The sequence below is a fragment of the Podarcis raffonei genome, chromosome 7 (assembly GCF_027172205.1).
Source record: "Podarcis raffonei isolate rPodRaf1 chromosome 7, rPodRaf1.pri, whole genome shotgun sequence".
NCBI lineage: Eukaryota > Metazoa > Chordata > Lepidosauria > Squamata > Lacertidae > Podarcis > Podarcis raffonei.
Window position 1 is genome coordinate 1,393,870 of NC_070608.1, and position 25,262 is coordinate 1,419,131.

The 25,262-nt window shown below is 50.1% G+C and overlaps 1 protein-coding gene across 6 annotated transcripts in view; it reads right to left on the reverse strand.

Annotated features, from left to right (window-relative positions):
* Nucleotides 1-10,018: 10,018 nt before the first annotated feature.
* Nucleotides 10,019-25,262, reverse strand: part of GPT (glutamic--pyruvic transaminase) — a 37,876-nt gene continuing 22,632 nt past the window's right edge. For 5 of the 6 annotated variants that reach the window (XM_053395064.1, XM_053395065.1, XM_053395069.1 and 2 more), the window contains 9 exons: nt 19,793-19,882; nt 18,591-18,699; nt 18,084-18,217; nt 17,699-17,942; nt 16,831-16,910; nt 15,296-15,432; nt 14,920-15,094; nt 13,657-13,812; nt 10,019-10,680 (listed from right to left, as the gene is read on the reverse strand). In XM_053395064.1, coding sequence (XP_053251039.1) covers nt 10,099-10,680; nt 13,657-13,812; nt 14,920-15,094; nt 15,296-15,432; nt 16,831-16,910; nt 17,699-17,942; nt 18,084-18,217; nt 18,591-18,699; nt 19,793-19,882 — 1,707 coding nt within the window. In that variant the 3' untranslated portion in view covers nt 10,019-10,098. Of the gene's footprint in view, nt 10,681-12,612; nt 12,726-13,656; nt 13,813-14,919; nt 15,095-15,295; nt 15,433-16,830; nt 16,911-17,698; nt 17,943-18,083; nt 18,218-18,590; nt 18,700-19,792; nt 19,883-25,262 lie in introns of all 6 variants that reach the window. The other variant, XM_053395068.1, reaches the window with a different exon arrangement.

Genomic DNA, 25,262 nt, shown 5'->3' on the forward strand with positions numbered 1-25,262 from the left:
GGATCTGTCCTTCCAGTGAGCACTCAGGGCTGATTTCCTTACCAAGGCCCTAGTCCCTAGTGAATTCTGAGCAAAAGTTATCATGATTCGCAGTGGGCAAAACTGACACCTTGTGCTTTGGGGGTGGGGCAGGGGGAGACATTTCCACTTTAATTAAAAAGTTCAACACTGAAGTCTTACACAAGGCGAGTGTTTGCCCAAGTAAGCCTTGCACACCACTGATAAACAGGTCTTGAGCAATACCTCTGCAATCATCAAAAACCCCAAAAGACTCAGGACAAATTAAAGAAAGTTCAGGCGGAGTAGCATGATTTCGGCAGCCCTGTGGGGGGTGTGCCCTTGGCGGGGGCCACGTTTGCAAACATCCAGTTCTGCCCCTCCTGGTGCTAAAATCCTGCTTGTGGCTCCCCACAGGTAACTCTTCAGCCCCTTTGAGAACAGGATGCTGGACTAGATGGGCCCGATCCGGCAAGCTATGATGTTGTTGTAAAATATGACCATCCCATAGAGAAAGATGACTCAAGTTTTCACCATCAGAAGAGCAGCTTCTAGGTCATTGGTTTGGGGAGAAATAGGAGTTCTCCCTGTGTGTGTGTTGGGGGAAAAGACACGATTGGGGTTTGTGTCTGACCCACAGACAAGCTCCCTTCTTGCAACTCTTCCCAACCCCTGGCAGTTCAGGCTTGCAGCTCTGGGAATCCCCTTTCAGGAGTGCCTGGACCAGCCGCCAAGTCCAGGTGAGTCACTTCCTGCGAGGAGGAAGGGGGTCGTGCTGGAGCCATCGGGGTCTGCCTCCCTCTTAGCATCAGGAAGAGTAAGAAGATGGGAAAGGTGGGCTCAGAGCCAGCCAGGAATGCTGAGAGGAGGCCTTCAGAAGAATGAAGGGCCCTGTTGGCCAGAGAGCTCCATGCGCTTCCTCAAATGGCCGTGGCGGGGGAACATGCGTGGGGCAAAAGCGTTCCTGTTCAGTCCTTGTCAGCATGGAAATGGAGTGAGCGGGAGAGAGAAAGAGAGTTCTGGGAAATTACAAAAAAATGGCAATGCTTGCATTAGCATGCTAATGTTACACGTTAAAGAATATGCGGTTGAGTAAGTTTGGGGAAGTCAGTGAGGTGTGGTAGCTGTGTGATTAAATCTGTGGTTTGGTGACCATTGAAATGGGGAACCTGGAAACGAAGGGAAAAGGTTGAAAGTGGGGCAGGAGACCGCTCAGTTGGCGAGAGCATGGCGTTGGTTAGAAACTGCTGAGAAGATAAGAGGGGGAAGAATGAATAAACACGGAACCAGTGTAACTGCAGACATGTTACACGTGGACTCTCCTCCTCCGGAGGCTTCTAAGCAGAGGTCAGATGGACACCTGCCATTGATGCTTTCATTGAGATGACCCAACTTCCAAAATATATGATTCTATGTAGGTAAATGTATGACAGATTTGAATTTTATGCTCTTGGGGTCTCTTGCCTGAACCGTGAGGTTGGCAGGACAGCATTCCTGATCTGAAGCTCCCTGCTTGGCTGAGCGACTGTCAGAGATGTCTAAAGGGGCAGCTGCTCTGGCCAAGGGAGCTGAGGACTCTGGGCCCAAGAGAAAAGGTTGGCTGACAGCTTGAAGAGATACCGTACTTTGCTGTGTATAAGACTAGGTTTTTTTATTTTAAAAATAGGTTCAGAATTGTGGGTCGTCTTATACATGGATACAATCTCCCCCCCATTTTCTCAATTTGGAGTCCCCCAAAATAGGGGGCGTCTTATACGTGGGGGCGTGTTATACATGAAAAAATATGGTAAACACCAGGGCAGGAAGGTGAATTAAGGCAGTCTGCACTGCAAATCTAATTCACATTCAGACTTGCTTCTTTACCCTGAGACCTAACAGACTTTTAACATGACTACATAACATAATACTTCATGGTAGCCAACTAGGTTCTACTCAGAGCTATCATTTGAATTAATAGACAAGTTAGGGTGCACCACACTTTTGCTTGACCCATATTTTGATTGCATTGTGTACCAATTAATTTCCCTGGGTCCGAGAGCTCTTCTTGGTTCAGTAGCCAGTAATTTTTCAAGGAAACTTGTGGAGTATTTATTATTTTATTTTATTTTACTCTTTAGAGCCTTAAAGTGCAAGCCTTTACTACTGAGAAGTAAGTCTCACAGAGTTCAATAGGGCTTACTCACTGGTATGCGCCTGATCATTATCACATTTTCTTCTTCTTCAACTACTACTACTATAATATGAGTGTGAGGGGGTGCCAAAGTGAGTCTTTGACCCGGGTGAAAGAAAGCCTCGTTTCACCCCTGCAGAAGAGGAGGGTCACCCTGGGAGTGCCCTGGGACAGCCAGAAAAGGAAGGGGGAAGCTGCGGGCAGGGAAGGGAAGTAGCAGGAGGGGACAGTGGATCAGTATCAAACCACAATTATCAGCTGGTCAACATGTGTCAGGTCAGGCATAGTGTCAACGAGAAATGTGTACATAGTTATTCCCCATATATTCAACCAACGTTTTCCAGTCTTCTTCAAACATATGTTCTTCTTGTTCTCTTATTCCACATGTTAAGTTGACAGAATATGCGCAGCTTGCAGACTTAACATACGGAACATGCATTTCACAGACACAAGGACTGCTCACCTTGACCACGTCCGAAGGCTCCCCTTCGCACACGCAGACACACGCCATCGTGGGAAGAATGTCTATGGACGCATTCGCTCACCAGCCGCTCTCCATTCATAAACACACACAAACACACAAGCTTCAAGCCATGAATCTCCACACAGCTTCTGCCAACTGACTTCCAATGGTGACCTTCAGCCAGCTGACATCTGCAGCACCTTCTGGCACCCACTGAATCCATGAATTTGTCCAGTCTTCTTTTAAAGCCATCTGGTTCTCTATCCTTTCTCATCCTGTCTTTCTATCCCTACCCCTCCTGCTTTTCCTCTCAGTGATCCATGTCTGTTTGTGACATCACAGAAACTTTGACATCATCGTAGCCATTGGCAACAACTACAGAAACACCTGCACAACCCCCCCCCCATTGGGTGGGGGCAAGAAAGAACACTAAACATGTATGCATTTAGAAACTTAGCATTGCATTTGTTTTACAGTGGTACCTCAGGTTAAGTACTTAATTCGATCTGGAGGTCCGTACTTAACCTGAAACTGTTCTTAACCTGAAGCACCACTTTAGCTAATGGGCCCTCCCGCTGCCGCTGTGCCGCCGGAGCACGATTTCTGTTCTCATCCTGAAGCAAAGTTCTTAACCCGAGGTAATATTTCTGGGTTAGCAGAGTCTGTAACCTGAAGCCTATGTAACCCGAGGTACCACTATATAGGAAACCGGTCAGACACAGTTTTGCTTTTTTGAAAAAGGCATTTATTTAGGAAAATAAACTGCCTTGCTTGAGTCCTGCTGTTCTCTTCATTACTTTCACGATCGGTCTTGGGGAAAACCTCACCGGCTTCCTGGAAGGCAAACAACACGTTGAGTGGGATGGCCTCCGTCCAGCAGCCTCAGCCAGACCCTCCACTGGCTGCTGCCTGGTAACTTCACCCCCGACATCCTGGTCAACTTCTGCTGGTTTCTGCCCATGAATATCCACTGGTTCCACTCACCCTGTGCCCAGAGGATGGCATTGCCACCCCCTGGGCACGTATTTCCCAGCCACAACACTACTTACCTGGACCATGTCCAAATGCTCCCATTCACACATGCAGACACACACCATTCAAAACCTCCCATTTGCACTCACAGACACACGCCATCTGCCATCCCGTGAAGAATGTCTGTGGACGCATTCACTCACCAGCCACTCTGCATTCACACACACACACACACACACACACACACCCAGCTTCAAGTCATGAATATCCACACAGCTTCTGCCAACTGACTTCCAAAGGTGACCTTCAGCCAGCTGACATCTGCAGCACCTTACGGCACCCGCTGGCTTCTGACTGCAAACTCCACCAGCCACCAACACCTGCCAGCTTCTGCCAGGTCCAATACCAGACACCAGCCAGCTTCTGACTGTGGAAATTAGCTGCCTTCAAGCTGCGATCCCACCCAGGAAACGAACTTGCCTTCTGCCTGTTATTCAGCATCCCATTGCGGGATGAGTGCCTCCTTCCTCCTGCCATTTTGCCTCCCTGAGGAAGGAGACCCCCCAGAGCCGAGTGCCACAGCTGCTGCCCACTGAGGTCTGTGCTGGGAAGAGGGAGAGGCCACCTTTATAGCCAGGCAACTGACAGTTGCCTTTGTGACATCATAGACAGCCCCCAGCCAATGGGAGCAGCTGTGGACGCGTCACCATAACCTCTTTGGGCATCACAACTGGGGCGGCACCTCAGCAGTGACTTATTTCTTTGTTTGTTGGTTATTAAAAACACTGTTAGACCCCCCCCCCATGCTCAGGTGGGGGAGATGTTTGGCCTAGCTGCTCCCACTGGGAACCCGACGCGTCATCCTGGGACAAATCCTGCCACTCACACCTCATCCTGGCTGGTGCCGTGGGGCGCAGGGCAGAGAGGGGGCCCCAAAGAGTGTGAGGAGCTCCCACCCGGCGCTGCCCACCAGTGGGGACAGGAAAAAGGGAGGTGAATTTGGGAGGCATGAATCAAAAGTGCCCAGCGGAAGCCGTGACCCACAGGAACATGTATTTATGCCCTAGTGTGGACACAGAGGCCATGTCACATTGCCTGTTGGGCACCTTGGACAGAGTTAGCAGAGAGCTTGCCCACTGCAGATTTGAAGCGGCTGATGTCTCATTTTGAAGCATCCAGACCACATCCTCCTCATCCAAGTGGCAGCTCAGAGCTCCCCACATACCAGATTCATATGTAGTCCCTTTGTGCAGAACATGCTCTTGCACAAAACAGCCAAACAACAAGTACAACTTCAACTACAACATTTTTGCTCTTGCAGGTACAACAGGTAGGGAAGGAAAAGAAGTAATAGAATTTCATCCTGCTAGATAGATTTGTGTCTTTTTTCCTGGAATGCCTTTTCATACAAGGAAATAATTACCCATGTCTACATGAATGCTCTGGTTTGGACGCCAGTGGCGCAGTGTGGGGGCCACAGGGGCAGTTGCCCCGGGAGCAAAATTGTTGTTGTTGCTGTTGAGTCATTTAGTCGTGTCCGCCTCTTCGTGACCCCCTGGACCAGAGCACGCCAGGCACTCCTGTCTTCCACTGCCTCCCAGGGTTTGGTCAAACTCATGCTGGTAGCTTCAAGAACACTGTCCCACCATCTCGTCCTCTGTCGTCCCCTTCTCCTTGTACCCTCCATCTTTCCCAACATCAGGGTCTTTTCCAGGGAGGCTTCTCTTCTCATGAGTTGGCCAAAGTCTTGGAGCCTCAGCTTCAGGATCTGTCCTTCCAGTGAGCACTCAGGGCTGATTTCCTTCAGAATGGAGAGTTTGGATCTTCTTGCAGTCCATGGGACTCTCAAGAGTCTCCTCCAGCACCATCCATTTTTCGGCAATCAGCCTTCTTTATGGTCCAGCTCTCACTTCCATACATCACTACTGGGAAAACTATAGCTTTAACTATACGGAGACATCACCTTGCCAACAAAGGTCCGTTCAAGCAAAATTGTTAGGGGCGCAAATTTCAACACCCGGTGCTGCCTCAATACAGTGGCGCCCTTCTGTCGCTGGGCTCTGTTAAAAACAGCTTCTCTATGCAAACCAAGAAGGGACTTGTCCAGACAGCAGAATGGCTCTCCTTAACTCTGCGTCTGCACTCCCCTAGATGATACCGACTTGAATGCGCATGTGTACTCCATCCATCGCCCTCCCCCTCCCTCCGCACAGCCCCAGGTGCTGGCAACCCACACAGCTTCACCTCTTCTTCTTTCCTCTCGGCTACTATCTTCATTGGGCAGCACCTGCGCTATGGAACTCCCTGCCTCTTGACTGTACCTGAAATATACTCGGAGTCAAAAGTGGACTTCATGCTCTTTATTCAGCTCATAGTGGTGAGGAGGAATGGAAGTTCCCCCAGAATGTCTGCTTTATATACATTATTTACACAATGGGCCCCACGTGATTGGCTAATTCTGGGATTCTCCTGTAGGCCAATCAGGTTACGGATTCACTTCCACCTGGAGCTGGATTGGGTGGCTCCTGTGGACCAATCAGACTGCTGCATTCTGGACCCTATTGTTCTAGGACCAATCAGGCTGCTGCATTCTGAATCCTATTGTTCTAGGACCAATCAGACTGCTGCATTCTGGATCCTATTGTTCTAGGACCAATCAGACTGCTGCATTCTGGATCCTATTGTTCTAGGACCAATCAGACTGCTGCATTTTGGATCATATTCAACTCAGTACATAACAGTACCCTTTTCGATGCATGCTGAAAAATTTTAACTTTTTTTAAACAAGCCAGCCCAGATATTTCAAATGTTTGTGTGTTTTCGTCTAGTTTTCAGTTTTACTGGTTTTATGCTTGAATATTTGAAAAAGTTTGGGGGTTTTGCAATTTTACAATCTTATTGTTTTCTTTTCTTTGTCAACTGCTTTGTGGGTTTTTTTTATACAATTAAGTGGTGCATAAATGTTATGAAATAAATCAATAAATATTCTATCTTAAAATATTGCAGTTGCTTTTACCCTTGGCCTCATTTGGGGTGAGAGGCACTCCTCTTTTCTGCTTTTCTTTTTATAGGAAGTGATAAATGCTGAGTTCATGCAGCGCTCAGAGACGGTGGCCCAATTTCTTCTGAAAACGACTGAAATATCCACAGGTATTGGGAAATGGCTGGTTCTATCGCCCCTTTACGTTTCGGGGTATTCAAGAACACACACACATTCCACAGAATAACATAGCGGGTGTCCCATCTGGAGATTCCTCTCTCTTTCTGGATAGTATTAACAAAACTCCACAAAGCTCTCATACATAGATTTATTGAAGATAATCAAGGCAGATGTAGAAATATTGCTCACATTCCGATAGGCTGTTCTATGGCCCTGAATGAAGATGGCTAGAAGCTTTTCATGAAGTTCTCTGTGGAGCTCTGTAAGGAGCTGTTAAGTTGTGGGTGAACATATCAGATGACACAGCCATTCTTCAAACAGCTCTTCTTTATTCTAAGGCCAGAACTGAACTGAAGGCCACAGTCAGCCCGCTTATATCGAGCTCCAGTACCTTGTTACTGTAACAACTTTCTAAAACTATCCAATCACTGAACGTCACTTTCGATCCTTCATTTGCATGCTAACTATCCAATCACTGAACATCACTTTCGACCTTTCATTTGCATAACTATCTACAGTATCCCCCTGCTGGCCCAGGGTGAGAACTTCAGTACATAACAGGAGCGATCCCGCTTGCTGTCCTGGCTTCTAGCTTAGCGCGTGGCTCCACCTCCCGCAAATGCCCCCAAGAGCCGCACACTCTTTAAAGGGAGCGTGGCTCTTGGGGGAGCCTTAGCCGTGTGCAGACTCTCCCGGGCAGGGAGAGGCCTGGGAGAGGCTGTGTGCGTTTATCCCACTGCGCAGCGATCCCGCTTGCTGTCCTGGCTTATGGGATTCCGAATTTTTTAATTTCTGTTTTCCTCTTCCAAAAACTAGGTGAATCTTATGGACTGATGCGTCTTATAGAGCGAAAAATACGGTATATCAACTTTTCTCAACTGGCACGTTGAGTGAGCTCTGCCCTATTGCCATAGCTATAATAAATGCTGGGTCCCTAAATCTGGATGCTGGACTTGGAAATAGTTTCCTTGGTTCTGTAGTTTATTCAAAAAGTGGTTGTTCCGGATTGATGGGAGAGGAAATGGAAAAAATAGACAAAGGTTATTTATGTATGCTACGACTGCTACTAGAACCTTGTTAGCCCAAAAATGGAAAGTACAGGAGCTAGCAACAGTGGAGGAGTGGCAGATGAAGATGGTCAAATTAGTGGGATTAGCAAAACTGACCTACAGGATCCGCAACCAGGAGGAAACAAAGTTCCGAAGAGAGTGGAACAAATTTGTGGAGTATATAAGTAATAACTGTAGAAGTCTGAAGACTCTAGTAGGACTGAAATAAATCTTATGACGTGGTTGGGAAATTATTAAGAAACTGTGGAAAGGGAATTGGAGTAAGAGAACCTGCTGGAGGGAGGAAGTCAGTGCTCGGCAGAGCGTTGAGAAAGAAAGTGGGTATATGATTATGGAGCATTATTGTATTTGGTTTGTTTATGTGAAATGAAAAAAAAATAAAAAGCATTTAAAAAAACAAAAACAAAAGGTGGTTGATCCCCACCAGGGAAACACGGCGCAGAGGTGAATTCTTACCACACCTTGGGTTCCGTGACAGAAGAAAAATGGAATGTGTTAGGGAAAAACAGAATGTATTTCCGTCTTCTTCTGCTTCTTCTTCCCAGTATAAGCTGTGCCATCAATTTATGCCACTTATATATCCAATAAAGGGATGCGGGTGACGCTGTGGGTTAAACCACAGAGCCCAGGGCTTGCCGATCAGAAGGTCGGCGGTTCGAATCTCCGCGACGAGGTGAGCTCCCGTTGCTCGGTCCCTGCTCCTGCCCACCTAGCAGTTCGAAAGCACGTCAAAGTGCAAGTAGATAAATAGGTACCGCTCCAGCGGGAAGGTAAACGGCGTTTCCGTGCGCTGCTCTGGTTCACCAGAAGCGGTTTAGTCATGCTGGCCACATGACCCGGAAGATGTACGCCGGCTCCCTCGGCCAGTAAAGCGAGATGAGCGCCGCAACCCAGGAGTCGTCCATGACTGGACCTAATGGTCAGGGGTCCCTTTACCTTTTTATATATCCAATAAAGTGGAATGTGAGAAGATTCAGGATAGAAGGAAGGACTTATTCAGGCAGAGCAAACTGTGGAACTCCCTTCCACAAGAGGCAGGGAGGGCCACTAACCGAGTCGACTTTAAAGAAACTGACAAAATTCACAGAGAAGCAGGTTATCAATGGCTATTAAGCCAGATGTCTACGCTCTGAATCCACCGTTGGAGAGCGCAAATGCTTTCAAATGCCAGTGGCCAGAAGGCACAGAAGGGGAGATCCCCCTTCCAGGCTAGGATTCCTCCAGGCAACCTGCTTACTGAATATTCACCCTCTTCTATTATTATTATTATTATTATTATTATTATTAATTGAATTTATATACCGCCTGTCAGGGAACTGCCATCAGCTCAGAGGCGAGAGGTGGAAGGGCAGTTGTGTTATAGGGAACCTCCGAAAGTCTTGCGAAGCAGTTCCTCCTCTGGCCAGGAGGAAAGCCCCACCTCCAGTGGGAAGGAGGTGGTGGGAACAGGGGATGCTAGGGAGAGCCTCAACACCGACCCTGAGCAAGCCGGAGGGGAGGAAAGCACCCCTTTGCCAGTGCCCACGCTGCACAGTAGGTTTGGGCACAGGGAGGGGAGGAGAAGGTTGGGGGTCAAGCGACAGTTTTGTTGAGGGAGGTACAAGGGCAGACCACTCCCAGATTCTGCTAGCGACTGAGCCAGACATGGACTTGCGACACTCTTCACTGTAAATAGTTTGTATTAATAATAAAGCCTGGAAAAGACAGGTTGGAGTCTTGCCTGTTTGCTCTCGAGCAACCACACCAGCATCTGACACTACCCTATACCTGGAGGTCACAGGGTGTGCTTATGTGTACATTTCTCATCACTTTCCTAACCACAAAAGACTTTTAAAAAGTTGATTTGTTGCGCTTGGGCAACAGAGTGTTTTAACTTTGCAGACTTCAGTAAATGCCCAGTCCGCTCTTGAATCCCTTCTGCAGAAACCCCACTGACTGAGCCTTGGTTCCAATTTGTCTGCGCCAGGCTTGCAAGAAAGTTAAATGACATTGCACCAAGCAAGGGTTCTGCCGCGCTCCACAGCATTTCCCCACCACTTCCCTTCCTGCAAAAAGACAAACTTTTCTTGGGAGGGCAGAAGCACCAAATCCATTTTTACAACCAGGATTTTCTGGCACAGGACTGAATCCCACCCCAAAATGGTGGCAGTCTGGAAAGCCCCCCAGTGACAGTCCGGAGGCGGCTCTGGTTTATCATGGGGGCTTTAATAGACCCTCAGCTATCCCACCCCACTCCGTTCACAGAGGGAATTGTGTCAGGTCTACATCAGGGCTCAAAGTCCAGGCAGAAGGTGACTTTGGGGGCCTCGACACCTGCCCCACTGCTCATTCTGCTCACCCCAGAGACACCCCACTGCCACCCTTCTCTGCCACCCACCCCCTTGTCCGTCTGGAGGGCAGAGAAGCCAGACTGGGATGCTGCAAAGGCTCTTCTCTCTGAGGAGGCAAGGCAGAGATGGCATCGTGAGCCAAGGGAAAGGGGGTGCCAGGTCCCTGGGAGCCGAGACAGGGTTGTGCCCATTTCCCCTCCCAGTACATTGAGGCCTTGTCTATGGGAACGTGCTATTAAGAGGGGCTCTGAAGTGCGGCAGAGGCTGCTCTCTGGAGAGCAGAGTTGATCCCAGTTCCAGACCGTGCCTTCTGGGTCGGGAGTCCCACTGGCAGTGGCATGAAGGCAGGGAGGAGATTTGGGCAAGAGTCCCCGCCCTAATGCCCCTGCTTCTCTGCGGTCTTCTGGCTGTTGCCCAGCAGCTGGAGCTGAGAATATTCCTGGGTGAATTTGGCGTGGAACTGGCTCATCTTCTGCAAGACAACCTTCAGCTTCTCCAGGGGCGGCAGGATGGTCATTCTGGGGCAGAGCGAGAAAGGAGAGGTTCAGAGAAGAAGAAGAGTTAGAAGAGGAGTTTGGATTTGATATCCCGCTTTATCACTACCCTACGGAGTCTCAAAGCGGCTCACAATTTCCTTTCCCTTCCTCTCCCACAAGGTGAGTGGGGCTGAGAGACTTCAGAGAAGTGTGACTGGCCCAAGGTCACCCAGCAGCTGCATGCAGGCCCAGACGGGGGGGGGGGCATATGGACCACTTGGCCTGGGCCTCCGATTCCAAAGGGGGGCTCAGTCAGCATATTTATCTATATTTTCCATTTTGTCTTTATATGCAGATACGGTTCAAGCCTTGAAATAAAATTATTTGTCAGCATAACTTTTGTGAAAATTATTTATATATGAAATATACTCGGAGTCGAGTGTGGATTTCATGCTCTTTATTCAGCTCATAGTGGTGAGGAGGAATGGAAGTTCCCCCAGAATGTCTGCTTTATATACATTATTTACACAATGGGCCCCACGTGATTGGCTAATTCCGGGATTCACCTGTAAGTCAATCAGGTTGCAGATTCACTTCCACCTGGAGCTCAATTGGGTGGCTCCTGCGGACCAATCAGACTGCTGCATTCTGAATCCTATTGTTCTAGGACCAATCAGACTGCTGCCTTTTGGATCCTATTCAACTCAGTACATAACAATATACGTACTTATTTATAGGACTTCAGTTATCCCCAAGGTAAAAAAAGGGGGGGCACATTATCTACCTGGCCTGGGCCTCTGCATGGCTCTGCAAGGCCCTGGCTGCATGTGGAGGAGCGGGGAAGCGAACCCGGTTCACCAGATTACGAGTCTACCGCTCTTAACCACTACACCACACTGGCTCAGGGGAGTGCAGAGCTGGAAGAGACCCAAGGAGCACCGCATCCGCTCATCCCCTGCCAGAGGCAACCCTCTCTTTCTCGCGTGCAAGCAAGACTGGGACCCTGTCAGCAGGACCTGAGCACTGGAGCCTTCTCCCCTCCTGTGGTCTCCCGCATTTGGGACTCAGAAGCCTGGCTGCCTCTTGACTGTGGAGGCAGAACATTGCCATCAGGGCTCATAGCCACCAGCAGCCCTCTCCTCCTCCTCCATGAATGTGTCTTGTCTAATCCTCTTTTAAAGGAGGGGACCAGGTGCGTGGCCTAGGAGTCATTCTGGACTCGCAGCTGTCCATGGAGGCACAGGTCAATTCTGTGTCCCGGGCAGCTGTTTACCAGCTCCATCTGGGACACTGGATGAGACCCTACCTGCCCGCAAACTGTCTGGCCAGAGTGGTGCATGCTCTTGTTATCTCCCGCTTGGACTACTGCAATGCGCTCTATGTGGGGCTACCTTTGAAGGTGACTCGGAAACTACAACTAATCCAGAATGCGGCAGCTAGACTGGTCACTGGGAGCGGCCACCAAGACCACATAACACCAGTCTTGAAAGACCTACATTGGCTCCCAGGACGTTTCCGAGCACAATTCAAAGTGTTGGTGCTGACCTTCAAAGCCCTAAACAGCCTTGGTCCAGTATACCTGAAGGACCACCTCCACCCCCATTGTTCAGCCCAGACACTGAGGTCCAGCGCCAAGGGCCACTCTGGGCGGCTTCCAACAAGGATTAAAAATACATCAAAATGTCACACATTAAAAACTCCCCTGAACAGGACTGTCTTCATATGTCTTCTAAGTCAGATAGCTGTTTATTGCCTTGACATCTGGTGGGAGGGCGTTCCACAGGGCGGGTGCCACCACCGAGAAGGCCCTCTGCCTGGTTCCCTGTAACTTGGCTTCTCGCAGGGAGGGAACCGCCAGAAGGCCCTTGGCGCTGGACCTCAGTGTCCAGGCTGAATGATAGAGGTGAGAGCCTGAGAGCCCACCTGGAGTCCCAGGAGTGGAGAGAAACCACAGGGAGCTAAGAGGGTCTTTACCTGAAGTGAAAGGTCCCTTCCTTCTGTCCAAAGCCACTCCCTGGCACGACACAGATGCCCGTCTCCTCCAGAAGCTTCAGGCAGAAGAACATGTCTGGCGCCTGGCCCAGGGCCTGGGAGAAGAAGAAGAAGAAGAAGAGTTTGGATTTGATATCCCGCCTTTCACTCCCTTTAAGGAGTGTCAAAGCGGCTAACATTCTCCTTTCCCTTCCTCCCCCACAACAAACACTCTGTGAGGTGAGTGGGGCTGAGAGACTTCAGAGAAGTGTGACTGGCCCAAGGTCACCCATCAGCTGCATGTGGAGGAGCGGGGAAGCGAACCCGGTTCACCAGATTACGAGTCCACCCCTCTTAACCACTACACCACACTGGGGAGAGGGAAGGGGGAGAGAAGAGCTAGTGGCATAGAGGTGCTTTTGGGGGGGCTGGGAGATGGGAGCCAGTCCGTGTTCTGGAGAGATGGGAATGGGATGCTACCAGCTTGGAAGCTGAAGCTGGTGGAGCTCAGCGCTCTGGAGATGGGCAGCCAAGTTCTGGAAGGTGAGTGCCAGGCAGGACAAAGAATCAGACACACAACTTCCAAAAAGGTACCTGGTCAACCCAAGCCCATGGTGAGGCTCATGGGACAACAATGAGAAATGTCTCCAGGCCTGTCCTGTGGAAACTTCTACCCCAGAGATTCAGCAGACATCTTCTATTCTGCCAGGCTTGGGCTGGCAATTGAGAAGCCACCTTTCCACAATCCTTAAATGATGCATAGTTTAACTTCTTTGCGGTTTTATTGCATGGATTTATGTTTTCATTGCTGCCAACCGCTTTGATATACCTTTTAAAGTGATGCGGCGATATGCAAATATTTGCACAAATAGATAAATGCGACGAAAGCAATGAAACGTTTTGTAGCAAAGAGATCCTTCCATCTGGAGAGGCCGGGGCTCAAACTTGCAGCCTTCTTCTGCACACATAGCATCTGTCCTGCCCCTGAGTCCTGGCCCCTCCCTGGAAAGAGGACGCTGGAAGCCCCAGGTGGAGGTGTGGCCTTACCTGTGCCTCTTGCACAGCCTGGGGTGGGAGATGAATTCGGGGGAAGGCATACATGGCCCCCTGCACGGGGTTGCAGCGGATCCCGGGCGCTCGGTTGAAGGTCTCTTCCGTGAGCTGTGCCTTCTGGGCCAGAGAGCTCAGCACGGCCTGCTTTTCCTGCATCATGAAGAGGAAGAGAGACCCTCCAGGTCAGAGGATGGAGGAAAGGAACCAGGAAGAGGCCAGGAATGGCCACGATTCATCTCTTGCTGCTACAGGGCCAAATAGGCACACAGGTGGCACTGTGGTCTAAACCAGTGTCAGAGGAACTCTCTCTGGTACCCAGGGCAGAACACGCCACCCGGTGGCGCACACGCGATGTCTATACAGAGTGCGCATGCGCGGCAGCCTGTACAGTCGCCGTGCGAGAGGCAGCCTGTACAGACTCCCGTATGGACGGCATGCGAAAGCAGCAGCCAGTATGGATGCCGCGCGAGCAGCACCCATACTGACTGCACGCGCCCTTGGCTGCTCCACAGCTGGGGGGGGAGGCAAGGGCCATATCTTGTCACACACACTCCCAGAGTGGCACCTGGGGCGACCCACCCCCTCCGCTCCCCACTTTGTATGCTCCTAGTCTAAACCACTTTCTTGGGCTCCATGATCACTGCAGATGGTGGCCGCAGTCACGAAGTTAAAAGACGCCTGATTCTTCGGAGAAAAGCAATGACAAACCTAGACAGCATCCTAAAAAGCAGAGACATCACCTTGCCAACAAAGGTCCATATAGTTCAAGCTCTGGTTTTCCCAGTAGTGATGTAGGGAAGTGAGAGCTGGACTATAAAGAAGGCTGATCGCCGAAGAATTGATGCTTTTGAATTCTGCTGCTGGAGGAGACTCTTGAGAGTCCCCTGGACTGCAAGAAGATCAGACCTCTCCATTCTGAAGGAAATCAGCCCTGAGTGCTCACTGGAAGGACAGATCCTGAAGCTGAGACTCCAAGACTTTGGCCACCTCATGAGAAGACAAGACTCTCTGGAAAAGACCCTGATGTTGGGAAAGATGGAGGGCAGAAGGAGAAGGGGACGACAGAGGACGAGATGGTGGGACAGTGTTCTCGAAGCGACCAGCATGAGGGAGGCAGTGGAAGACAGGAGGGCCTGGAGTGCTCTGGTCCAGGGGGTCACGAAGAGGCGGACACAACTAAACAACAATTTGTTATTGGCGGTGATCCCAAAATTCCCCTGTTCCTCTCAATGCACCGCCAGCCCCCGTTTTACTCACCTGGCTGAACTGTTGATAGGAAGGGTCTCCAGGCTGAGGCTGATTCACAACGACATCCAAGAGGATCTGCCCAGTCACTGGCGGGCAGAGGCGCACAGAGACGAGCTTGCTCAGCTGCTGCTGCACTAAGGGGTCCATGTTAATCACCTCCATGTAACCACCTCGGAAGCCGCACCTGACAACATAAGGAAGTGGGCAAAATTGTGCAGTAAGATTGGCCAGACCGTAAATATTAAAATATCCACCCGACTCTTCCTGGCTGCGTTAGGCACATTAGGCAGGAGATTTTAAGCCAGGGAAGAAGCCAGACTCTCCCCTCTTTCCATGTTACGGAAGAGGCTATCCCCCAGGCAGTGCAGCAGAAGAGGCTACTCACTCGCCCATGAAGCCCTTGGAGATGGAGTGGAAGGAGGCAAGCTCCACGCTGCCCGAGTACTTGGGCCCCATCTCAAAGAGCACCTTCTTGAAGGAGTGGAACTGGGATCCCTCGGCGTAAACGTTGTCCTGGTAGACCTTGGGGGTTGGAAGGGGCACAGGGTTGGCGCGCAAGCATCAATAATAATAATAATAATTTATTTATACCCTGCCCATCTGGCTGGGTTTCCCCAGCCACTCTGGGCGGCTTCCAACAGAACACTAAAATACAATAACCTATTAAGCATTAAAAGCTTCCCTAAACAGGGCTGCCTTCAGATGTCTTCTAAATGTCTGGTAGTTTTTCTCTTTGACATCTGGTGGGAGGGCGTTCCACAGGGCGGGTGCCACCACCGAGAAGCCCCTCTGCCTGGTTCCCTGTAGCTTTGCTTCTCACAGCGAGGGAACCGCCAGAAGGCCCTCGGCGCTGGACCTCAGTGTCCGGGCTGAATGATGGGGGTGGAGACGCTCCTTCAGGTATACTGGGTCAAGGTGGTTTGGGGCTTTAAAGGTCAGCACCAACACTTTGAATTGTGCTCGGAAACGTACTGGGAGCCAATGTAGGTCTTTCAAGATCGGTGTTATACGGTCTTGGCGGCCGCTCCCAGTCCCCAGTCTAGCTGCCGCATTCTGGATTAATTGCAGTTTCCGGGTCACCTTCAAAGGTAGCCCCACATAGAGCGCATTGCAGTAGTCCAAGCGTGAGATAACCAGAGCGTGCACCACTCTGGCGAGACAGTCTGCGGGCAGGGAGGGTCTCATCCTGCATTCCAGATGGAGCTGGTAGACAGCTGCCCTGGACACAGAATTGACCTGTGCCTCCATGGACAGCTGTGATTCCAAAAGGACTCCAAGACTGCGCACCTGGTCCTTCAGGGGCACAGTTACCCCATTCAGGACCAGAGAGTCCTCCACACCAGCCTGCCCCCCTGTTTTGCTCACTGTTTGAATATTGTTAATGTCATTTGCTACCATTTATGGGGCTGGTGGCTCGCTCTTGTTTTCCCGTAAGTTGTATGTTATATGAAATAGCAATGTGTTATATGGTTCCTCCCAGTTCTGTTCCCCCATGTTATCATGTTTACGAACATATTTTTCTTGGAGACCTTTGGGGGACAAGCAACAACTATGTTAAATAAGTAAGTGAGTGAGTAAGTAAATGAGGCCGAGGGGCCAAGAGGAAAAGGGGAGGGGGTCTCTAAGGCACTGGCACAGTTTCCAGGACATCTTGGAGCAAGGAGTCTTGATGAACCAGAGTACAGATGTTCTGCCTTGGCCTCTCTCATTCCAGCTCATTTCCCAGAAGAGAGACCACCTGACCTTGGCCCAATGAGTCAATGGAGCAAGAGGGATGCACAAGAACATGAGAAGGGCCTGGATGCTGGATCAGGCCCACCTGTCCTCCCAGTGCCTCTGTTGGGAAAACCGCAAGTGGGACCAGCAACTGGTGTCCAGAAGCACCGCTGCCTTCGATTGTGCAGGGTCCCAAAGTCTCACCTCATCAGCCAGGAGGAAGAGCTGTTCCTCCCAGGCGAAGCGGATGACGTCTTCAATGCGCTGGCGACTCTGGACCTGCCCTGAGGTGGGAGAAGTGGAGACAAAGAGAGGTTTGCAGGAGGAGATGCGCCTCTGCCCTCCACTGGGCGCCATACTGTGATAGGAATTTTGAGGTCTTAGATATATGTTAAATGTTCATAAGTGTACCAACCAAGCACATACATAGATCAGCACAGGAAGACCGACCTGAAACCATTTTTGATTCCCAAATGTTTTCTCTGCAAGGTCAAAGGAAAAAGGTAAGCCTCCCCATTGTCTTTTCCTTCACAAATCCTGTCTTAAGCGTATGTCTGTGTATGAATAGGGTGAGCCTGTGACCTGGCTCAGGAACTAAGTATTTATCATTACAAAAGACTGTCCAGGCTCCTCAGGGTATCCAATCAAGTGACCATTAACAGGTAACGTGTCAGACGAGATAAACAACGCACTCAGATTTCTGCTGTAGACCACCTTTTCTGTGATGTATGCATGATGTATGGAGGGGTGGTCTTGAGCTCCAGGGCAGGGAATTTCAAAAGTCTATATAAGGCCTTGCGCACCATTGTTCTGGGTTCCTCCTCCCTCCTGCGTGTGGTGAGGGGAGCACCCTGTTGCAACAGATCAATAAAGATCATGCTTACTAGTTGCTTTGCTTCTCAATATTCTCTGGTTGGCCTCTGTTATTTTCTCCTACCAATAGGGAACCTACATAAGGACTCTATATGGGCTCTTGGATACCCCATATGGGGAAAAGGGCAGATTTTTGTTTACAACAATACCGCCCAAGGCTGCCCCTGCAGCTGGGGTACCCTGAGCTTCGGGGACCTACCGGTGGGGTTGCCCGGGTTGATGATGCAGAGGGCACGGGGCTGGCAGTGCTGGCGAGCATCTTTCAGGGCCCTCCGCAGCTCCCCAATGTCCAGGGCCCAGCATTTGTCCTCGTCCAGGTAGTAGTTGATCTGCACGGCGTTGAGTTCGGCCAAAGCGGCGGAGTAAAGCGGGTATTGGGGAATGGGGATCATCACCCCTGTACGGGAGCGCCCCTCCCCTGAGACCAGCAGCTTCAGGATCGTCTAAGGGGCAGACCAAGAGGGAGTCTCAGAGGTGGTGGTAGTGGGGTTAAAGGAGCAGCCCGAATCCTGCAACCAAACCTCGCCACCCCACTTCATGCCCTCGCCCACTCTCTAGCCCCAAGCAAACTGCGCCCCCCATACCACAATCGCATCGCTGGCGCCTGTAGACAGGAAGATGTTTTCCGCCCTGGAGGGGATTCCGCCGTCCCGACGCTCAATGAAGTGAGCCACATCCTGGCGTATGAGCTCAATGCCAGGACTGGCACTGTAGGCACCTGAAGGTGGGAGAGGGAGGAGGAGAGAAGGAACTTGTTATGTACTGACTTGAATAGGATCCAAAATGCATCAGTCTGACTGGTCCACAGGAGCCACCCAATTCAGCTCCAGATAGAAGTGAATCCGCAACCTGATTGGCTTACAGGTGAATCCCGGAATTAGCCAATCACGTGGGGCCCATTGTGTAAATAATGTATATAAAGCAGACATTCTGGGGGAACTTCCATTCCTCCTCACCACTATGAGCTGAATAAAGAGCATGAAATCCACTCTCAACTCCGAGTCTATTTCAGAATTCCTGGACCAGCAGATCTGGAATTTGTGACAACGTGGAATATTATAGATGCCAGAGGAAGGGCAAAGGGGGCTCACCGATGCTGTGCCCCCCACACGCCGCCAGCAGCCTCCGGGCCTTCTCCTTTGCATCCTCTGGAAAGTTGGGGTCATTCAAGAGGTCCGGGAACATGCAGAGGGCGCTGACCTGCAGGGGAGAGCAAAGCTGAGAACCAGCCTCCCCAAAACCCTCCCATTTCAGTCTAGTTTGCTGCACCCTCTCAGTCAGACTTTTGCCAAGCAGGTGCCCTCTGGGTCTTTGGTCTACAACTCCCACCATCCCCCATTAATCCAATTTGATCAATGGAAACTCAGGGGACTCAAATATCCCCACCACCCCAGCCACTTTCCCCCTAAGCTTTTAACAAAGGCGGCATTTTTTCATCTCCGCCAAGCTAAGCAGTTGGCTCCTTACCTCTCTCGCCCTGACCTAGCCACTGTGATCCACGTGACGGTCACCTCCAGACTGGATTATTGTAACTCACTCTACATGGGGCTGCCCTTGAGACTGACCCAGAAACTCCAGTGGGTCTCCTTACGGGGTCTTCGCTGCGAGATCACATTCATCCAGTGCTATACCAGCTGCACTGGCTCCCAGTGGAGTACAGGATCAGGTTCAAGGTGCTGGTTTGAACTTTTAAAGCCCTATACGGCCTAGGTCCTCCTGGTATGCCCCGTGGAGGACCTTAAGGTCCACAAATGACAACATTTTGGAGGTCCCAGGTCACAAGGTGGTTAGATTGCTCTCAACTAGGGCCAGGGCCTTTTCAGTAGTGGCCCCAACTTGGTGGAACGCTCTGTCCCAAGACACTAGGGCCCTGTGGGACTTGACATCTTTCTGCAGGGCCTGCAAGACAGAGCTGTTCCACCAGACCTTTGGCCAGGGCACAGTCTGACCCTGTCCTTTGGTCATCCTCACATAACTCTAGCCCAATGGTTGCCATTAACCTGATTTGAACTGATTTTATAATGAAATGATTTTAAAATGTTGTATCATTTTACTGTTGTTAGCCGCTCTGAGCCCGGCTTCAGCTGGGGAGGGCGGGATATAAATAATATTTTTTTATTATTATTGTTATTATTATTAACAGTTCTGGGCCATGCAGAAATCCAACAGGTCTGGCCTCCTAGTCCTGCCCTCTCCTTCCCACCCAGGGCTGTCTCTGGGGTTCCACCCCCTGCACCCCTGACCTCAGCCCACCTGTGGCTGTCCCCCTCGGCGCCCTCCCCTCAGACCGTACCTGGCGGAGGAAGGTGATGGGTTTCTGCCCCATTGCCTGGGCATCGCCAATGTTGGCTCTGATCACCTCCGTGAAGGGCTTCTTCGCCCCCTGCAAAGAGGAGAAGATGTGTGGGTGTGGCTTTTGGCACAGGGGGCAGCCCTCAGCCAGCTCCAACAATACCGTCCCACCCCAGAGTCAGCCACGCATCAGCACCAAAGAGATCTTATCACACACACACACAAATAAATCTATGGTGTGGCAGCTTTTGTAATATTTTGTGCAGTTCTGGTCACCTCCGATCAAAAAGGATATTATAGTGACATAAAGGTAAAGGGACCCCTGACCATTAGGTCCAGTCATGACCGACTCTGGGGTTGTGGCACTCATCTCCCTTTACTGGCCGAGGGAGCCGGTGTACAGCTTCCGGGTCATGTGGCCAGCAGGACTAAGCCGCTTCTGGCGAACCAGAGCAGCGCACGGAAACGCCGGTTACCTTCCCGCCAGAGCGGTACCTATTTATCTACTTGCACTTTGATGTGCTTTTGAACTGCTAGGTTGGCAGGAGCAGGGAGCGAGCAACAGGAGCTCACTCCGTCGTGGGGATTTGAACTGCCAACCTTCTGATCGGCAAGTCCTAGGCTCTGTGGTTTAACCCACAGCGCCACTCGTGTCCCTTTTATAGCTACATATCACTGGTTAAATTGGCAAAAATGTATAAAAATGAAAAGAAAGAGTGCTGGAAGTGTGAAGCAAAAGGTACATTTTATCACATGTGGTGGGATTGTAAAAAGGTAAAAGCTTATTGGGAAATGATATGTAATGAATTGAAGAAAATGTTGAAAATAACTTTTGTAAAAAACAACAACCAGAAGCCTTTTTATTAGGTATTTTAAGCCAAGATATACCAAAAGAAAAGAGGACTATATTCATGTATGCCACTACAGCAGCGAGAATGTTGATTGCACAAAATTGGAAGACTGGAGAAATACCAACTAAAGAAAATGGCAAGAGAAGTTGATGAACTATGCAGAACTGGCAAAAATGACAGAAAGACTAAGAGAAAAAGACAACAGAGACTTTGACTACTTGCACTTTGATGTGCTTTCGAACTGCTAGGTTGTCAGGAGCAGGGACCGAGCAACGGGAGCTCACCCCGTCGCGGGGATTTGAACTGCTAACCTTCTGATCGGCAAGTCCTAGGCTCTGTGGTTTAACCCACAGCGCCACCCACGTCCTCTTCCTTAGTTACTACAGTGAAATACTTTTGAGGCGGTAAAAGCTTCCTTCGCTGCCTATTCTCCAGAAAACAAATCCCACCGGACAACCGCAGTTGGCAGCCTCATTGCGGAGCATCTCTCTCCGAAACCAGGAGAGCGTCCTCTGCTTGGCTGGACGCCTGCAGGGTGAGGGGCCTCCTTGGGACCGAGGAACGGCAGCCCCCCTTCCTGACCCGAAAGGCTCCTTTTGTGCTTCCCCCGCCAGGGGGTGTCGAGCCAAGAGGAAGAGCGAGATCCCCATTCAGAGTCATGCACCGTGCAGGTTGCCATGGCAGTGGGACAAAACGCTGGGTGACCGCTCTCCTGCCCTGGCCAGCAGAGTCCTGGCACATCATGGAGGAGGACGTGAGAGCCTTCAGGGGAAGGGGGACGCCAGCCAGGGGGGAGCGGACAGGGCTGTTGTGATGCCAGGAACAGAGCAGGATGCCCCCAGGGAAGAGACCCTTCCAGCAACTCAGAATATAAGAAGAGCCTGTTGAGTCAAGCCAAAGGGGGCCCAGATGGCTCCCGGTGGAATATCGGGTCAGGTTCAAGGTGCTGGTCTCGACCTTTAAAGCCCTTTGCGGCTTAGGGCCCTCGTATTTACGGGACCGCCTCTTCTGGTCTGCCCCGCAGAGGACCTTAACGTCCATGAACAACCATAGTTTAGATGTCCCGGGCCCCAAGGAAGTCAGACTATCCTCCACCAGGGCCAGGGCCTTCTCAGTGGTGGCTCCGACCTGGTGGAATGCTCTGTCCCATGAGACCAGGGCGCTGCAGGATTTAACCTCCTTCTGCAGGGCCTGTAAGACAGAGCTATTCTGCCTGGCCTTTAATTTGAATTCAGCCTGATCTTTTATTTCCCTTCTCTTCCCTCCCCCTCCCCTTTTATGAAGATCACCTGCCCTGAGACCCCACAGCTAATTCTCCCCTGGTCTCCTCGCTGGCCCAAGTGGGACCAATTCAGCCAGCTAGCCCTGGTGACTATCTAATGCTTATTAGATGGAGTTCCCCAAAATTGATTTCTGAACTTTGAATTCTATTGTTATTCATGTTTTCATACTGTATTTTATGCTGCTTCTACAATTAAGTGTTTTGAATTTGTTGTTAGCTGCCCTGAGCCCGGTTTTTGAACCGGGAAGGGTGGGGTATAAATAAAAATGTATTATTATTAGTCACAGTGGACCACCAGATACCCCAAAGGGAATCCTGCAAGCCAGGATCCGAGCACAAGACAAATATTCTCTCCTCCTGAATACTCCAGCAACTGGGATTCAGAAGCATCCCTGACTCCAACTGCAGAGGCAGAGCGACTCAAATCTTTTAGTGTGGCACCAGCTACACTTTGGAACTCCCTGCCAATTGACATCAAGCAGGTGCCTTTGCTGTCCTCTTTTTGGCACCTGCGGGCGCAGGTGGAAGATGTATGCCGGCTCCTTCGACCAATAAAGCGAGATGAGCGCCGCATCCCCAGAGTCGGCCATGTCTGGACCTAATGGTCAGGGGTCCCTTTACCGTTTAAATGCCTTCTTCTTCAGACAAGCCTGTGTAGGTGCTTAGAGCGTTTTGATTTGATTTTGGCATGTTGCTATTTTACCTTTCCAAAGGTTTTTAATTATTGTTGTTCATGTTGCCGATTGGTAATTTCATTATTTGATCGTTTGTGCAAGCCGCTTTGAGTTGTGTGTTGTTTACAGTGGGGCATTTATTTATTTATGAATAAATGAATAAAACAAATCCTCTGGGGTGTGTGTGTGTGGAGGCACAGGATCAAAGAGGCACAACATTTACAGACACTTTCAAGCGAGTGACTTCCTTTCCCTGCAAGCCCCTCCCTCCATTCTCCCCCACTGTTTTCCTTGCGGCTATTTCTAGATTGTAAGTCCCTTGGGGCAGGGAGCTGCATAAGGCATCCCGTACATGGATGACCCTGTATTCAGCAGCAGGAGGGCTCCCACATCCCCCCTGCAAGAGACCACAGACCAGAGGGATTGTGATTTCTGCATAACAAAGAGCAGGGGTCGCAAATCCAGCCCTGACACTGGACTTTGAGGACCATGAGCTCAGCTACGGAGCCGAAAGTGTTAAAAGCTCCAGTTTGTGGAAGACCGGCAGTTTGTGGAAGCCCGATGCATTACATGAAGATGATGTACAGATGGTACAGATGGTACACGACACCAGTGGAGTTAGGGAAAATGTACAAAACTAGCTCAAATATATGTTGGAACTGTAAGGAAAAGGGGGGACATTCTATCATATGTGGTGGGACTGTAATGTAATAAAAAAAAATGGGAAATGATATACAATGAATTGAAGAAAATGTTCCATCTAACATTTGTTTAAAAACTTGAAGCATTTTTGTTAGGGATTGTAAGGAAAGATCTGCCAAAAAAGCTGAAAAACATCTTCATGTATGCGACTTCATGTACCGTATTTTTCGCTCTATAACATGCACCCGACCATAACACGCACATAGTTTTTAGAGGAAGAAAACAAGAAAAAAAATATTCTAATGAAACAGCGGATGTATGATTTTTGTGGTTCATGCTGTGGCCACAGACATGTGATCTGACAGTGAGTTTGGGGTAGCCCAATGCAAAAATCCTGAGGATCCATCTGAATCCATGCTTTGTAACCACGTTTTTGCACCACTGTGGCCCCAGGCAACAGTGGGTGCGTGATTTTTTTGGTGCAAGTTGTAGCCATGGACATGCTATGTGATCTGATGGTGAATTTGGGGTGACCCAGTGCAAAAATCCTGAGGATCCATGTGGATCTGTGCTTTGTAACCACGTTTTGAGTGGGGAGGGAAGGAAAAGCACTCAAGGGACAAGGAGCACGCGTGGGGTGGGTGGAGAAGGATGCTGCTAATAATGAAGAAGAGGGGTATAAGAGGAGAAGGCTCCTCTCCTCTCCCGCTTTGCTCCTTTAAAGCAAGCAGGCTCTCTGTCCCTCTCTCCTCCCCACTCAGCGGCTCTTCTCCCGCTTTGCTGTTTCAAAGCAACCATGGAGGAGGGAAGGAAGGGGAACCATGGACCCTCTGCTCACGACTGCAGCAGATCCCCCCGCCATCCGTAGGCATTCGCTCCATAACACGCACAGACATTTTCCCTTACTTTCTAGGAGGAAAAAAGTGAGTGTTATGGTGCAAAAAATACGGTAATTGCACAAGGATGGAAGACTGAAGAAACCCCAACTAAAGAATCATGGCAAGAAAAATTGATGGACTATGCAGAACTGGCAAAATTGACATATAAGCTACGGGACAAGGATAACTGTGACTTTAAGGATGAATGGGAACCCTTTACAAAGTATTTGAAGACGCAACAAAGCGAACTGGACTCCTTGGCAGGTTTTGAATAAACATTCACAAACTTTTCTATTGATGATAATCAGCTAAAAAGTTTGAGGATCTATTACACAACTGTGTAACATGCAGAAAACAGCATTATTAGAGAAACCAAAGACTGGAACTGAGGGAAGCCGGAGGGTGGGGGGGGTTGTGTGGTGGGGGGGGAGGAAAAATGGGGGGGAAATAAAGAAGATATGTTTCTGGATAATATGTTTTGTTTTAATTTTGAATAAAAACGTTTTTTTTAAAAAACAAAAAACTAAGAAGCCGGGCATAACTTTTCAGGCGGACAGGACTTGGCTGGGCTCCAGACCTAGAACCACAGAATTCTAGAGCTGGAAGGGACCCAGAGGCCATTTAGTCCAACCCCGTGTGACGCAAGGAACCCTCGCTGCAACCCACTAAGGCTGCCAGCCATCATCATTGACCCCTGAGAAACCAAGCGCACCAGCTTCACCTGTTGGGCTCCAGTCCTTTCTGGGTCAGAGGACTCTCACAAGCACAGGAGGCCTTGGTGCCCCCTTGATACCTGCCGCCTTGGGCTCCCTCCAAGATCTTTTTAGGAGCTGCAGCTGCTACCCACAGACCCTTTGGGAACCCCACCCTCTTCCAAACCGGCAGCAGCAGCAGCCAGCTGTTGGCTTTGATCGGTCAAGGCCTCTGCAGCCTGAGCTCCTGAACGACAGTGTCTACCTGCTGGGAGCCCTGCCCTCTTCTGAGCGCTGTGCAGAGGCTGAAAGTCCCGTCTATCTGGGAGGGTCGGGCAGACTCTGGCACCTTGGAAACTCCTGGGGCACCCAGATCAGCTTGCAAATATCTTTTGGGATGCTGAAAAGCCTTGGTTTAGTGGTTTCTTAAGAGGGGACAGCCGGGCTGTGTA